This window comes from Sceloporus occidentalis, unplaced genomic scaffold (genome assembly GCF_023333645.1).
Source record: "Sceloporus occidentalis isolate IW3139 unplaced genomic scaffold, rSceOcc1.0.p SCAF_306, whole genome shotgun sequence".
In the NCBI taxonomy this organism is placed as follows: Eukaryota; Metazoa; Chordata; class Lepidosauria; order Squamata; family Phrynosomatidae; genus Sceloporus; species Sceloporus occidentalis.
Window position 1 is genome coordinate 281,454 of NW_028317286.1, and position 14,969 is coordinate 296,422.

The 14,969-nt window shown below is 44.9% G+C and overlaps 1 protein-coding gene across 1 annotated transcript; it reads left to right on the top strand.

Moving 5' to 3' along the window:
- Positions 1-14,969, top strand: LOC149274983 (phospholipid-transporting ATPase ABCA3-like). Its single transcript, XM_089505004.1, has 31 exons — positions 1-54; positions 169-424; positions 1,156-1,283; positions 1,501-1,666; positions 2,227-2,486; positions 2,655-2,771; positions 3,117-3,237; positions 3,378-3,551; positions 3,845-4,026; positions 4,183-4,329; positions 4,589-4,718; positions 4,892-5,046; positions 5,140-5,295; positions 5,382-5,592; positions 5,742-5,892; positions 6,206-6,304; positions 6,611-6,794; positions 7,227-7,533; positions 7,635-7,908; positions 8,323-8,527; positions 8,898-9,117; positions 9,255-9,413; positions 10,144-10,313; positions 10,502-10,636; positions 10,751-10,945; positions 11,634-11,821; positions 11,962-12,132; positions 12,356-12,540; positions 13,844-13,917; positions 14,240-14,356; positions 14,859-14,969. The coding sequence occupies exons 1-31, from the start codon at positions 1-3 to the stop codon at positions 14,967-14,969; spliced, it is 5,202 nt and encodes a 1,733-aa protein (XP_089361130.1).

A 14,969-nucleotide genomic window follows, 5' to 3' on the forward strand; every position in this document is an offset into this window, starting at 1 on the left:
ATGGTTGTGTTTAGACAGCTGGGACTTCTCCTGTGGAAGAACTACACCCTCCAGGTAATATTCAAGATTGTGTGGTCTACAAAACGGGGTCATGTTCCGAGATAGATGTCTTGCTGGTGGGGTTTCCAATATGTGGGTGATATAACTCGGGCCCCCTTTTCTTTACAGAAACGCCAGGTGCTGGTGACCGTGATTGAGTTGGCTTTGCCGCTCCTCTTTTCTGCCATCTTGATTGCACTGCGCCAAAGGGTCCCGTCGGTGACACATCCCAATGCGACCGTATACAAAGAGATGGCCTTCCCCTCCATGCCCTCCTTTTTCTACAATTTTGGTCCTTGGGAACTGGCTTATGTGCCTTCCCACAGTGATGCCGTCCGAGACATTGCCGAAGCTGTGGAGAGAGACCTCCATATTGACATCCGAGGTAAAGAGCGTCACGTAGGAAATACCCTCCTCCGCCTTATTTCACTTCTTTATGTACTTGATGTAGTTCACGCACTTCTTCGCCCTAGTGTCCATCGCTTACCAAGCCATCATTTCTCTAATATTAACCCATCCTTGAACTATGGCTGCCCCTCAAGTACTCTGACCCCTAATGCCATCTGTCTTACAATCCCTTCCCCGCTCATTTTACATTCAGCGGTTGTTTTGATTTCTATTATGTGTTATTTTCACGTTAGTTCTTTAAATCCTACTTGCTCGTGGTCTTTTAATGTTCCCTACCATTTTAATCATATATTTAAACGAATGCGTTCTTCTTCTCGCCTTGTAAACAATCAGACGCTCAATGCTCGGCCGGCACACCTTTTGTTTTAATGGTACATTCTAATGATTTCCTTTATTATAGCTGTGGCCTTAATTCTTCTCATATATAAGAATATGCCAGAAAGATTCTCAGCGGTAGATAACATTATAACAATTTCCTGCTTGTGAAAATATCATTTATAAAAACATTAAAAGAAAATCTTAAAAAAAAACCCCAATCCCATCCCACTGGTTTGCCGTTCCACGTAGCACCGTAGAACTTCTCCATGGGACAGCCAGCTATATAAACTGATATGGTCATATGTCATATGTTCTCCTCTGTTTTTTGGGGGGTAATTATGTGCCATGCATTTTACTAACTTCCCCTCCCGGCTTCTGTTTTTTCTGCAGCTCGTGGATTTCCCACAGAAGCTGATTTTGAGAAGTTCATCAGACGCGACAACCGGTCCGGCAATGTTTTGGCTGCTTTGGTGTTTGAGAACAGCTTTAACCAAAGTGCTGATCCTCTGCCACTCCAGGTAACTCTCAGAATGACCTAATGTGCCCCTTCCGGGACACCGGATAGCGCTGGGCTTCATGCAAAGTGATTCATTTCCCTGTAGGAATTTTGCAGTGTTCCGTTTTGAGCTTGTAGGAGTTCTCTTTCTCAGTGCCTTCAGACAGCCTGCTTGTTGAAATTGAAGAACCGTTTCTTGGTCAGCCGCCTTAGTCTTTGTCTCTCTGCCGCTGTCATAGGTCGGTTACAAGCTGCGCTTCAAGTACAGCCCACGGAACGCACCGTTAAGCGAGCGAACTGGGCTGAACCCAAATGTGGATCGAAACTGGCACACAAGATACCTCTTTCCGCTGTTCCAGCTGCCAGGACCACGTGAAGCAAAAGACGATACCGGAGGAAATCCTGGTGAGAACGAGATCCAAAAAGGGTCATCCTTATAGATGAATATTGCTGCGGTCATTAACTATGGGGGTGTTTCTCCTTGTTAAAGTCACCCTTATGGGATTGATGCATGGTCATCAGACCTTTATTATAAAGCTCAGTGTAAACTTGTGTCGGTGGATACCAACTATGGATACAGAGGGTAGTTGGGGCTCTCAGCAGCTTTTTTTTCTCAAACCTACCATTTAAGCTGATCAGTAGCAGATGATTTTTCGCATTCATCTCCAGCTGTATATAATCTCACTCATAATCATCTTGAAGTTCTTGTCCCTGCAGGACAGGGTCAGCCGAGTGACCAAGTAACGATGCAGCCTAGAACACACCTGCTGGTATGCTCAATGTGTATGGAAAACCCATAATTGGAGCACAGAAAGGATCCAGGTGTTGCAAATGCTCCCCAGCTCCCTTGTTTCATTATACACCCTTATAGTTGTGTAACTGCAACTGAAACATACAGAAACAATATTCAGGTAGTGGTCCAAAATCCCCCCCGCTAAGCATAGCCCACCTCTTTTTGCGTGCAGGCTACCAGCGTGAGGGCTTCCTTGCCGTACAGCATGCAGTGGATCGCGCCATCATCCGCTACCACGCCAACGACAGTGCTCGCGCGCTTCTGGACACCGTTGATGTGTCCATGCGTCGCTTTCCCTTCCCTCCGTATGTCAGTGACCTGTTTATCCTGGCTATACAGAACCAGCTGCCTCTGCTGGTGATGCTGAGCTTCACGTACACCTCGCTGAGTATCGTGCGCGCCCTGGTACTCGAGAAGGAAAGGAAACTGAAGGTGAGTGCGTGTGCGGCTTCTTCAGGTCCGGTCCACAATGCTTCTTCGGAACGGCAAGAATTAAAAAAAAAAAAATGTCCAGTTATGACCTTCCAACCCCGTTGTGTAGTTTATGCCTATTTCCCGATCGACATGTTTACACGGATCTGACAAATCTTTGTTTTTCAGGAGTACATGCGCGTCATGGGCCTCAGTTCCTGGCTTCACTCATCCGCTTGGTTCATCCATTTCTTCCTCCTGCTCTGCGTGTCTGTGTTCTTTGTCACTTTGCTACTCTGTGTCCAGGTCAGTAACTCCTCTAGAGTATTATGTCATCTTTTTAATGTGTGTCTCATTTTCGATAACTTGGCCGGTGAGGTCCGAGTCCAGTCATCTTTTTTGAAATTACTCGTAAAAAAAAAAAAAAAAAAAAAGAGAAAACCTACATTTTACTCTTTTTGAGAAAACAATAAAAAGTCATGCTAAGTTATTTTTTCGGTTTGTGGGTTCCATGGTGTATCCGCCTGTATTCTGTGCTTTTCCTTAATTAGTTTTCTGAGCCCTATTAAGCCCCTGTTTAGCTTTGTATGTCTGTCGGCCCGGTGCTCGGCCCGTGTCCGTCTCGGTCTTACTCCTTGATGTGTGTTTCAGGTAAGCGGACAGGGTGCAGTCCTCACCCGGAGTGATCCCACCCTCGTTTTTGTCTATCTGATGGTTTTTGCCGTTTCCACCATTTGCTTCAGCTTTATGATCAGCAGCTTCTTCTCCGGAGGTGAGATAAATGTCTGTCGGCGGCATTCTTCCGACGCTTAAAATCAGGGGGGCGCTTTCAGAGGCTGATCGCAGAATTATAATCGATTGAGGTTGGCCAACCATCCCTCTCACCTTTTTAATGTTTTTGTTTCACAACAGCGAACATAGCAGCTGCCGCCGGTGGCTTCCTGTATTTCTTCTCCTACATTCCATATTTCTTCATCTCTCCTCGCTATGACATAATAACGCACAGTGAGAAGCTGGCGTCTTGCCTTATTTCCAATGTTGGCATGGCCATGGGGGCTCAGCTCATCGGGATGTTTGAAGGCAAAGGTCAGTTTGATTTGCCTGCTAAATCTCTATTCTTAGGGTTCTGTACGTTATCCCGGAACCAAGTTGACTTTTCATCTTTGACTTTCGCTCTTTCCTGGGCCGATATACCTGAGAACACCGCATTTCTGGAATTACACCTTTCTCTACCCAGAGAAAATCCAATGCGAGCTTTCTCAAGGTCCTCAAGCTAGATGCTTAGTGAATGATAAAAATACTGCTTCACCCAGACCCAACTTAGCATGGAAGAGCCTTGGTATAGGAACCGATCATTTTAGTCTATGCTTGTGTTTTAGGGACAGGAGCTCAATGGACTAATCTGTTCACTCCAGTCAGCGTGGATGATAACTTCACCCTGGGACAGGTCTTGCAGATGCTTCTGTTCGATAGTTTTCTTTACTTCCTCGTTGGGTGGTACGTGGAGGCCGTCATGCCAGGCGACTATGGAGTACCTCAACCATGGTATTTCTTCATTCTGGTAAGAGTTCTCTCCAAACCGATCCTTAAACCATATTCTATATACTAATACCCAACAGCCATGATGCCCCCTCCTTTTGTCCCACATAGCTTTATATACCTGCGCATATCTACGACATGTCTAGTAATGTAATATTATCATCGCACTGTTTTACAGCCGTCTTATTGGTGCGGGACACCCAGGGTGGCAGAGGGTATCGAAAAGGAGGACGAGGAGGACCCAGAAAAGGTCTTGAAAGGAGAATATTTGGAAGAGGAGCCTTCTGATCTGGTGCCAGGGGTCCGTTTGAAGCATTTAACAAAGGTCAGTATCAGATCTTTTTGATTTATTTCAGTACCATTATTTCTTATGTATCCCACTGAAATGGTATGGCTAAGCTTCGTTAGGGGTGGAAGGCATAGCTGCGGTGGTCTCATGGTATCCACTGCATGCATTTTAGTTACACAGGTGAGTCGGACTGCATTCTACACCCTACACCTGCAGCGTAATGTTAAACCTATGTAACTATGTGTCATTTCCCATCTCTTGATCCTTGAATCATCGATCTCTCTTCCACTTCTAGGCATTCCGCGTGAACGGTAAGAAGCGCGCTGCAGTGCGGGACCTCACCCTCAACATGTATGAAGGCCAAATTACTGTGTTGCTGGGACACAACGGGGCCGGAAAGAGCACGACCCTCTCAATGCTGACAGGTACTGCCCTCCGGTGGCACCGGCTTTTTTCAGTTGCCCCCCAAGCCATTACCCCACGAAATGTGCAGTCCCATGTATAAAGTTATCATGTACTTTTATTTTCTCTATCCTGTCTATCAGCCCGTGCGTGTTAACCTCTGTCTTTTAACCCCACTCGTGCCACGTGTCCTCAGGGCTTTTCCCACCATCATCCGGGGAATGTTACATCGGGGGCTTGGAGATCACTCGGGACATGGCTCTTATCCGACGCAGCCTGGGACTATGCCCCCAACACGACGTCCTATTCCACGGCCTCACTGTTGAGGAACATCTTTTTTTCTATGCTGGGGTGAGCAGCCTTTTGGGCAGAAGCAGTGAACTTTTACACAAGCGTATACTCTTTGGGTTAGTGATCGGCTGTGGTTTGTCCTCTTGATTTCAGTTGAAGGGGTGCCCGCGCTGGAAATGCCCAGAAGAGGTTGAAAATATCCTTCAAATGCTAAGGCTGGAGGAGAAGCGCCATGCCCTGAGTAACCAGCTGTCGGGGGGCACCTGCCGCAAGCTGTCCATTGGGATTGCCCTGATTGCAGGGTCAAAGGTCAGTGGTGTTCTTGACATGGCAAGTTTTTCCAGAGTGTATGTTTTTTTTTAAATTTAATTTCTTAAAATCATTACACATTATAGGTTGTGATGTTGGATGAACCGACCTCAGGGATGGACCCGGCATCTCGCAGGGACACGTGGGAGCTTCTACAGCGTCACAAACAAGACCGTACCCTCCTGCTCACCACTCACTTTATGGACGAGGCTGATCTGCTGGGTGATCGGATTGCCATCATGGCTCAGGGACAGCTGCAGTGCTGCGGGTCCTCGCTTTTCCTGAAAAGCAAATACGGTGAGTGAGCATCTGCAGCAAGAACAAGATCGTGTGCTCTTTTAGGCTTACCCGTAGAGTATCCGATTACAGAACTGAATGACGTTTTTTTTAAATAAATGGTAAGTAGTTACTGCTCTGTCTGATGACCTTTCACCTTTGACCAACAGGTGCCGGCTATCACATGGTGATGGTGAAGGAGCCACACTGCCAGGTGGAAGAGATTACCGAGCTTGTTACCAGTTACGTACCTAATGCCACCTTGGAGAGCAACGCAGGAGCTGAACTGTCCTATATCTTGCCCAAGGAAAGCACCCACAGGTAACCCCCGCATGCACCTGCCTCCCCTCGCTATTCATGTACCTTGTACCCCTGGTCAATGCTCCCAAGCACCGCGTGAAGGCGAAAGCGATAACATTTCTTAACCCCCATTTAAGTCACCAGCCTGTGCTTATTAGATGCCTAAAGCTGCTCATAGTGACCAGGCGCATTACCGAGAGGGCCGAGAATACTGTGGAATGGCTAGAAATTACCGTATTTGATACAGCGGGTTTATACCATTTACCTGTAATTTAAAAAAATTAATAAAATGAATGTCCGATTCTGTGAGTTTTTGTTCTGTGATCTGATTCAGGTTTGAGCCGCTTTTCTCGGAGCTGGAGCTGCGCCGGCGGGAGCTGGGGATTTCAAGTTATGGGGCATCTGTTACCACCATGGAGGAGGTGTTCTTACGGTGAGTTTCTGTCGGTCCATTCATTGAAGCTTATGTAAGGAGTAATGCAACAGAATAAATTGCTTGCTTGCCTTTTAATATCCTCATTAACTTTTAATCCAGTATTCACTTAATGGTTTTTTTTCTCCCTTTAGAGCATAAAGAATATTTACATTGAGAACAATATTCATAGTTCGTCTTAGTTTTCTATTTTCTAAAAGTAACTTGTAACGTTCGCTTGTCAGTTGCCTTTCGATTTTCATTTTGGGTTAATACATGGACCTATTCGCGTTGTGTGTGCTTACAGTATGATATTGTCTTTGTCAGGGTGGGAAAACTGGTGGACACCAGTCTGGACATTCAGGCTATCCAGCTGCCCCCTCTCCAGTACCAGCATGAGCGGCGTGCCAACGACTGGAGAGCAGAAGAATCCTGTTCTATGAGCGACTGTACGGAAGACAGCGGGACGCTTATCACCGAGGACTGCTCCAACATTAAACTCAATGCCGGGGTAAGAGCATATGGTGAATGATTTGGGTTTGGCGGTAGACTCCAAGATTTGTGTGTTTTGGGAAACATTTATGGTTTGGCTTGAGGATATGTGGGAGAGTCGTGGTAGGTAATTAAGGTGAAGCTGAAGAAGACAATCCACGTAAAAGAAATCCACGGAAGGGTTTGTATTAGAGGAAAAATGCTAGCGCAATAAGTCAGCAATGTTGGAATTTACAGACAACATGAATATCAGCAGCTTAGCGTAGCCCATCATCATGGTTAGAAATGAAGACTTAAAGGGCCGTCCTGGAAGCTTCATGCAAAATCCAGCCTTGTGATGTCTGAAATATATTAATAGGGGGAAGAGTTGATTTATACTCACTTCTCTTGGTTTTGGTTTCTTTACTTGTCGTGCCCACAACCTTATTTCTCCTCCGTTGGTTTTTTTTAGTGCTCTATGTGGTGCCAGCAGTTCTATGCCCTCTTTGTGAAGCGTGCCACGTACAGCTGGCGGAACTGGAAGATGGTTGTGGGACAGTTCTTGGTGCCCCTTGTTTTCACCGCGTTGGCTCTGGTGGTGGGGAAAACTTTTCCTGGCCCGCAGGACTCTCCAGCACTTGAGCTCAGCCTCGCTCCCTACGGACGCACCGTGGTGCCGTACACTCTGCCCCCCAACGCCTCCGCTTTGATACAGAGCTTGGCTCAGAGGTTCAGAGATCAGTTTGTCGGACAGCTGACTGAACCACAAGAAGTTCTAGGTGGTGAGTCTCCTGTAACTATGTAGACGGGGAAGCTGACATATCTAATTTTGTACCTGGCTTTTATTTATGTCACTTATTCCGTCTCGCTTTTGTTTTAGACACCATTGATGAGTACCTTCTCGCCAAGGCCTCCGACGAAGGGGCGCTGTTTGCTGAACACTGCCTTTGTGCCGCTGATATTCAGAGCATCGGCCCGCGTATCAAACTCACCGCGCTCTTCAATAATCAGGCCTTTCATGCCGTTACTGCAGCGCTTACCCTGGCAGACAATGCTCTTTTTAAGTTAATTGCCGGACCTGAAGCTTCCATCTCTGTCACCAATTACCCACAACCACGAAACACTACAGAGACCGCGCAGGACCAGCTTCAGCAGTAAGAAAAATTAGGGATAACAAACCCCTTCTGGTCTCCTTTCCATTCATTTCACTGCTGTATGGTTTTATGGAACCTTTTGTGAGTCAAACCAGCATCAGTCAGTGGCAATAGGTGCCCTCACTGTGTTCAGCTGAGATTTTTGGGGTAAAAAAAAAAGGCTTCGGTGGCATTTAAGTTCTGATTTAAATATAAATGGTGTTAATCATGTTATGTGTTACTCCTGTTCTACATTGTGCAGAACATGTATTAACACACAGATAGTGTTTGTTGTGTCCAGAATGGTTGCGTTCTGACCTCTGATGGGGTAGCCTAGATTGGCTTCTTTTGGCGTTTTGTCATCTGAATCCAGCAATTGCTTTTTGTTATTATTATTTTTTTTTTACATTTGTTTTATTTTTCCTTGTTTTCAAGGGGACAGACCGGCTTTGCTATTGCCATTAACCTGCTGTACGGGATGGCCTCCCTGGCGAGCACCTTTTCCATTTTGTTGGTCGGAGAGAGGGCAGTGAAATCGAAGCACGTGCAGTTTGTGAGCGGAGCGTCGTCTTTCAGCTACTGGCTGTCTGCCCTGACCTGGGATATGCTTAACTTCCTAATCCCATGCGTATTCATGCTGGTGAGAACAAACCGTGCGAGGGGCGGCCGAACACCTTAATTATCAATTCACACACCTGTATGCATGTATTTTACATTCTTTCCACATATCTGCTCCGTCTTCATTCTCTGTTCTTTCTCTCTTGCTTCACTATTGTTATCTCACCCTTACTGTTGCCTATACATTCTTCTTCAATGGTACCAACTTCCGAATCCCTCTACTCCTTCCCTTTACTTTACCTGAATGCATATTTAGAATTCTGCCATTCATGCCGGTCTCCAATTTCTCCGTTTCCCTTGCTGTATCCCTCCTAAGCCATCGCACTGCTCGTCACTCGGGTGCCTTCTTTGTACGCTATTATTTTGACCTGTGAGCATTTTGTCCTTTCCAGGTGGTGTTCCAGGCCTTTGAAGTTAAAGCGTACACCGACGACCGTCACTTGGTAGATGTGATGCTGATGTTGCTCTTGTATGGCTGGGCAGTCATCCCTCTGATGTACTTGTTCAGCTTTCTCTTCACCTCCACCGCCACGGCTTATACCCGTTTGACCATCTTCAACATCCTATCTGGCACTGCCAGTTTCCTTTCGGTGACCATCATGAGCATTCCAGGTGAGATCTCTTGGAGACTGCGATGAACACGACGTTTTGTTTGTACCCATCTCTTGTTTGCTCTCTTGTGTTGCTTTTGTGTTTTTACAATACTTTTGTAAAGCTGTTACGTTCTCTCCCCATCATGTGTCAATCAGCCCTTGGTCTAGTGGATCTGTCGCACACCTTGGATCTTGTCTTCTTGGTGCTGCCCAATTACTGTCTGGGAAGATCATTCAGCGACTTCTATGAAAACTATCACTTCATTAAGTTCTGCACTGAATCTCTTACCACCGAGTTCATCTGTAAAGCGATGAGTGAGTAACAGTCCGCTAATGGACTGACATACGGTATATCTGCATTCTCTCACATGTGTATGTTAATACGAAGTACTAACGTGTGGCCAGGTCGTAAATTGTCCACTCCGGCCGAACAAACCGTTGGTCACCACTGTATGATAAGGACTGTATCAAATATATGTATGTTTGGATATTATAATAGTAATATTATTATTATATTGCACAAATTCTATGTAATTATAAACTGCTCCCCAATGAGATGTCTATTATACCTTTTATTAATAGCTATAAATATTTTTGGTTTTGCCCTTTCTCTCAAGGGCAAGGGGAGTGTTACACATTTACCCCATTTAGACAACATGTGCCAATTGCTCTGCTGTTACTGGAGCATTATCATGTAATAAGTCTTGGACCTCCTTGCTCTCATGGAGATACCAACCGTGCCCCATGGATGAGGCCAATGAAAGCTGAAACGTATGTCTGGGGTTGTTGGTTTCCATTGTGCAGATTAAATTTGCCACACATTTGAGTTCTGCATTGCCCTTTGGGAAGGATCAGACTGATATGTAGATGGAGATTGTTCCTCTATAATGGCACAAGGAAGCTAAAACTTGAGATGCCCCAAGCGTGGACGCACCGTAGGACAGGGGATGAAGCGACTGTCTGTTCTTGGTGGAGCATCTCTTATTTGTTTTACTTGTTATGTTAGGAACCTGTTTGAAAGTAATTCTAATTATCTCCCCACCAGATATCAGCTATCAGAAAAATTATTACTCTTGGTCCCCACCTGGGGTGGGTCGATATCTTACCACCATGGCTGTTCAAGGTTTGGCCTTCCTCTGCTTCCTCTTCATCATCGAAAGCCAAGTGCTCTGTCGCCTGTACAACATGTTATGCAAGTTCAAACGCCATCATTGGGTATGGAAAGGGGACTGTAAATAGGGAACAAGTGACTGTTTGTGTTAATGTTGGGGAGTATGTTATCACATAGGGACAATGGCTGCATGCCATCAGGAATTGGAAGGATACAAACCGCAATGAACTATTAGATGCTGCTCTGTGAACATAACTCAACAGTGGCCTTCTTCTTCTTCTTCCACTCTTAGCTGGCACTGCCAGAACCCCCTGTCACTCCTCCAGAAGATCGGGATGTAGCAGATGAAAGGAAGAAGGTTTTGGAGTCTCCGGTGGAACAGCTTGCCACTCTTGGAAGTCCTCTGGTCATCAGAGAACTCAGCAAGGTAAGATAGGTGGAGGCATTTCTGGTGGACAAGAAGATGCAGATAGCATAAGACGAAAGGTTCAAGGTCCTGTTGTGTTTTTCAGACAACTTCTGTTTCTTTCTAATCTTGAAGGTGTACGGACGCCGGAGCCTGGTTCTTGCAGTCGACCGGATATCTCTAGCCGTTAATAAGGGAGAGTGCTTTGGACTTCTGGGGTTTAATGGTGCAGGGAAGACCACCACATTCCGTATGCTGACCGGAGATGAGACGGTCAGCTCTGGAGATGCTTACATCGATGGCCACAGCATTCTCCATAGCATCAAAAAGGTAACTCATCTAGAACTAGCACGCTTTCCCTAGAGAAATAAAGGGTTGTGGTAGGAAATGCATTGGATAACCATACTTTTCTGATAGAAGGAGCCTACTGGAGTTACAAATAACATTAATTATATAGTAATTAGTGCAGCTTAATATATAGAAGAGCCTTATTCAACTAATATGCTTTATGCTTTCACCAGACGTAGCTGACCAAAAGCTTTAAAGAGTTAAAGATTTAGGCCTTAAGCTTATTACCAAATACCAAATATTATACATAGGTATTATCCCTAAAATCAAAATGAACTCCCTCCCTGTTTACTGTACATTCTACTCACCGGCTTGTTCCATGATTGAGATTGTTGAGTTCGTTCCAGATGACTTATCTGCCAACGTTCCGCTGAGGGCTCGATGTGCCGCTCATATTACATCATTACTATGTTATATAAATTACCCAGAGCTTCAGCTCAAACTCACCTCCAGCTGGCTCAACACAGACAACAAACCTTTTGATCGCTGATTTTTTATTTAGGTGTCAAACACTTCTTTATACTTCTTGCCTTTTTCCCACCCCTTACTCTCGTCCTCACGAACCATATGGTTTCTTGGTTGCTTTATGTGTGTATTTTGTCCTGCGCGGTGCTGCGGCGCATGCTTTTTCATCCCTTGACCTGAAGGACATTACTTCTACCTCTCCTAGGTTCAGAAGCGTATCGGCTACTGTCCGCAGTTTGACCCCTTATTAGACCACATGACTGGACGGGAGACTCTGTGCATGTATGCTCGGCTGCGCGGCGTCCCTGAGGGATACATTGTCAGTTGCGTGGAGAACATGCTCCGTGGACTGCTTCTTGAAGCCCATGCCAATAAATTGGTGCGGAATTACAGGTACGGAGGAATGATCACTATCTCTTTGTGTTCACCTCTTATATCTTTTGTTTTGTTTGTTTGTTTTTCTTTCTCTTACTCGATCCCATGTTTATCGCACTTCTCGGTCACACATTCCGTGCTATCTTTTCTACACTCAGCGGTGGGAACAAGAGGAAGCTCAGCGCTGGAATAGCCTTGATTGGAGGTCCACCAGTCATTTTCATGGATGAACCTTCAACAGGAATGGACCCTGTGGCCCGTAGACTGTTGTGGGATGCAGTTACAAGAACACGGGAGAATGGAAAGGCTGTGATCATCACCTCGCACAGGTAGAGAAGTTTGGAACAATGCTCTTATGATGTCAAGGCAATGCCTTGATCGTTCTCATGGAATGAGACGGAAAGCTGTGATTGTTTAGAACCAAGGAGGAGAAAGAAAATCAAGGAAACCAGAGGCTTATATTGTAGATAACTAATATGTTCCTTTGGATTGATTTATGTTCCAGTCTTCCTTTCTCGGTAACAATTTCTTGGCTTTTCTTTGTGTTGCCAGCATGGAGGAGTGTGAAGCCCTTTGCACCCGTCTTGCCATCATGGTGAATGGACAGCTCAAGTGCCTTGGCAGCCCTCAACACCTTAAAGGGAAATTTGGCAGCGGATATACTTTACTAGCCAAGACTTTGAAAGGGGGCGAGGATCTATCTGCTTTCAAGGAGTTCGTTGATACAATCTTCCCAGGTGAGTGGGGCGATGAAAAGGTGGGCATCACCTGGTGGGATGTTTGGAGGGTGAATGACTAGACCTTATAGTGAATGGGGGGCATCTTAGCAAATGGTGTGATCTAAGCAAAGGTAACAGATGCTTTAAATGTGTATATATATATATATATATATATATATATATATATATATAGACAGATTAATATATACATGTGCAGACGGGGTGATTTTTTTTTTTTTTTTTCCCTTTTGTTATAACCTATTCAATAACTGGGTTCCCCAACCAATAAATACGCTTAGTTATAGCTTAATTGTGATGCCATGATATAAACTTAATTCTAATATTAACTAATTTATCTCCCCTGCTCCCCATTATTTTTATATGTTATGTTAGAAATATTATTCCAAAGACAGACTTCCCTTCGCTAAAATCCTGGAGACCACCATTATGGGGATGAAGTACTCCTTCAGTATGGCCATGGGCGAGTGTCCTGCTGCATCATACGTGATGACACGTTCAGCTGTTAGTGTGACCTGTGCTGTGATTGCTGTGTTGTTAAGACCCACGTGACCTCGTTCCTGTCTTTTTATTCTGTAAACAAACATGTAGCAGATGATGTTGGCAAACATTTAGAGAATGGGTGGCATGTACAGAAGGAGAGTTCATGCACATCGATAGATTTATGGATACAGATGGTTGTATTTCAGATCCAATTGGTTCATTCATTCTGCACTTTTTGAATCACTTTGTCCTTTTTTTTTATTAATTTCTTGTTTTTGTCGGTACCACATTCCACTGGCAGCCTCTTCCAGGCATCCACTACCTTTCTTTAAAGTACAATTTAATGTACCACTTTTAGACCATGCCCTCTAATTCTAGCACTTCTGATTCTTATTAAAAATGCCCCCTCTTTATCTAATTCCTCAATATATGTGAATGTTTCCATCATGTCTTCCCTCACTCTTCTAGGATGTACATGCCATGAGAATTGACATTATTCATCGACAAACAGGATGTAGTTGTGTGTTTTGCAACATAAATTAATCGTTGAGAATTTAACCCTTTGATAAGCTTATGTTTTAAACAGGAACTGATGGGTCGCAAATTAAGAAAAGTAACATAAAAAAAAACAAACTATTACTTTTTTTAAATGTAAATGAATTAGCAAATAGCTGCAGCCATTTATGGGATGGGAATGATAGGGTGTGTGATAGGCTTTGTATGGTCCAGTGTTGCACACCTCTCTGAACCTTAACACTTTGTCAAACAAGGTGTCGAAAGCAAGCATTACAAACTGCTGTGTTTCTTTCTACCGTTGCAGGCAGCGTGCTGAAACATGAACACCAGGGCATGGTGCATTACCATATCACCAGCCAGGAGCTGAGCTGGGCGCAGGTAGATAATGGCTTTTACTCTACGTGATGTTAACGCCTTCTGGGAAATGTAACCATGTGCTTATTCATAAACGTGCGCTGGTTGATCTGATATCGGTTGAATGGCTGATTTGGCACAAAAAGAAGGCACGTTAACTAAACACATGTATGTAAAAAAAAAAAAAAGATATCCGGCTTTACCCTGAATATCTAGCTATATTGATATTTTCAGAATAAAGCTTGATACAGTGTTGCACTCCAGTCTTGTTCAGTTAAGTTACCCTTTGCTAGTCCCGGTCTGTCACGTTCTCTGGTGTCTGAACTGAATCATTCTTTCCCGTCAGGTGTTTGGGACTTTAGAAAAGGCCAAGGAGAAATTTAACCTTGAGGATTACTGTGTGAGCCAGATCTCCTTGGAACAAGTCTTCCTGAGTTTCAGCCATTTTCAGCAGCCGCCGGAAGTATAAATGATTCCTCTCTCGCAGTGCGACTGTGAACCACGAGGGGCTGCGCATGTTGGCCTGGAAAAAAAAAACTGCACTGACGTAGAGGCCGATCTCTGTCCAGGCCTGATGCAGACGCTGTTGGCTCTGTGTCTGCCCTGAGGTCCCTCCTATTTTGTGTATCCGTCCATGGTTGTCCCGTCCTTTATGTCCGTCCATGAGTTTGGCTCTCCCCGGGCTGTCTCTTCTTCAGAATGCCTCTCCGTGGCAGGGAAAGGTAACCTTTGAACCGTTTAGTTATTGCTGAACTACAACTCCCATGATTATCTAGCAGCGGCAATCTAGGAAGCAAGGTGTGGAGGTACTTGGCCGATCGGCCTTTCTAATTTTAAGTATCGGGCCATATTTTTTCTCTGCAGTCGCAGATATGACCACTGTGTGTTCCTGGAATAAGAAGGAAATGCGTTTTTAGGCAGCATTTTTAACCTGCCTGAATCCTTTCTGTGCTCCACGGTTCCAGGTTCTAATGTTACAAGCCTATTCATTGAGTCCGGTTGGAAACCCAAATGACAGACGGTTGCCAGACTGCTTCCGGGGTTCATATGAGTTCATCAACAGCTGGACAGCCTAA

Excerpts from the sequence above, each read along its gene's own strand:
- LOC149274983 (XM_089505004.1), top strand. The coding sequence starts at position 1 with ATGGTTGTGTTTAGACAGCTGGGACTTCTCCTGTGGAAGAACTACACC. Across the intron at positions 5,593-5,741 it reads TTTCCTGAAAAGCAAATACG|GTGCCGGCTATCACATGGTG; the intron begins GTGAGTGAGCAT and ends TTTGACCAACAG. Across the intron at positions 13,918-14,239 it reads AGGAGCTGAGCTGGGCGCAG|GTGTTTGGGACTTTAGAAAA; the intron begins GTAGATAATGGC and ends CTTTCCCGTCAG.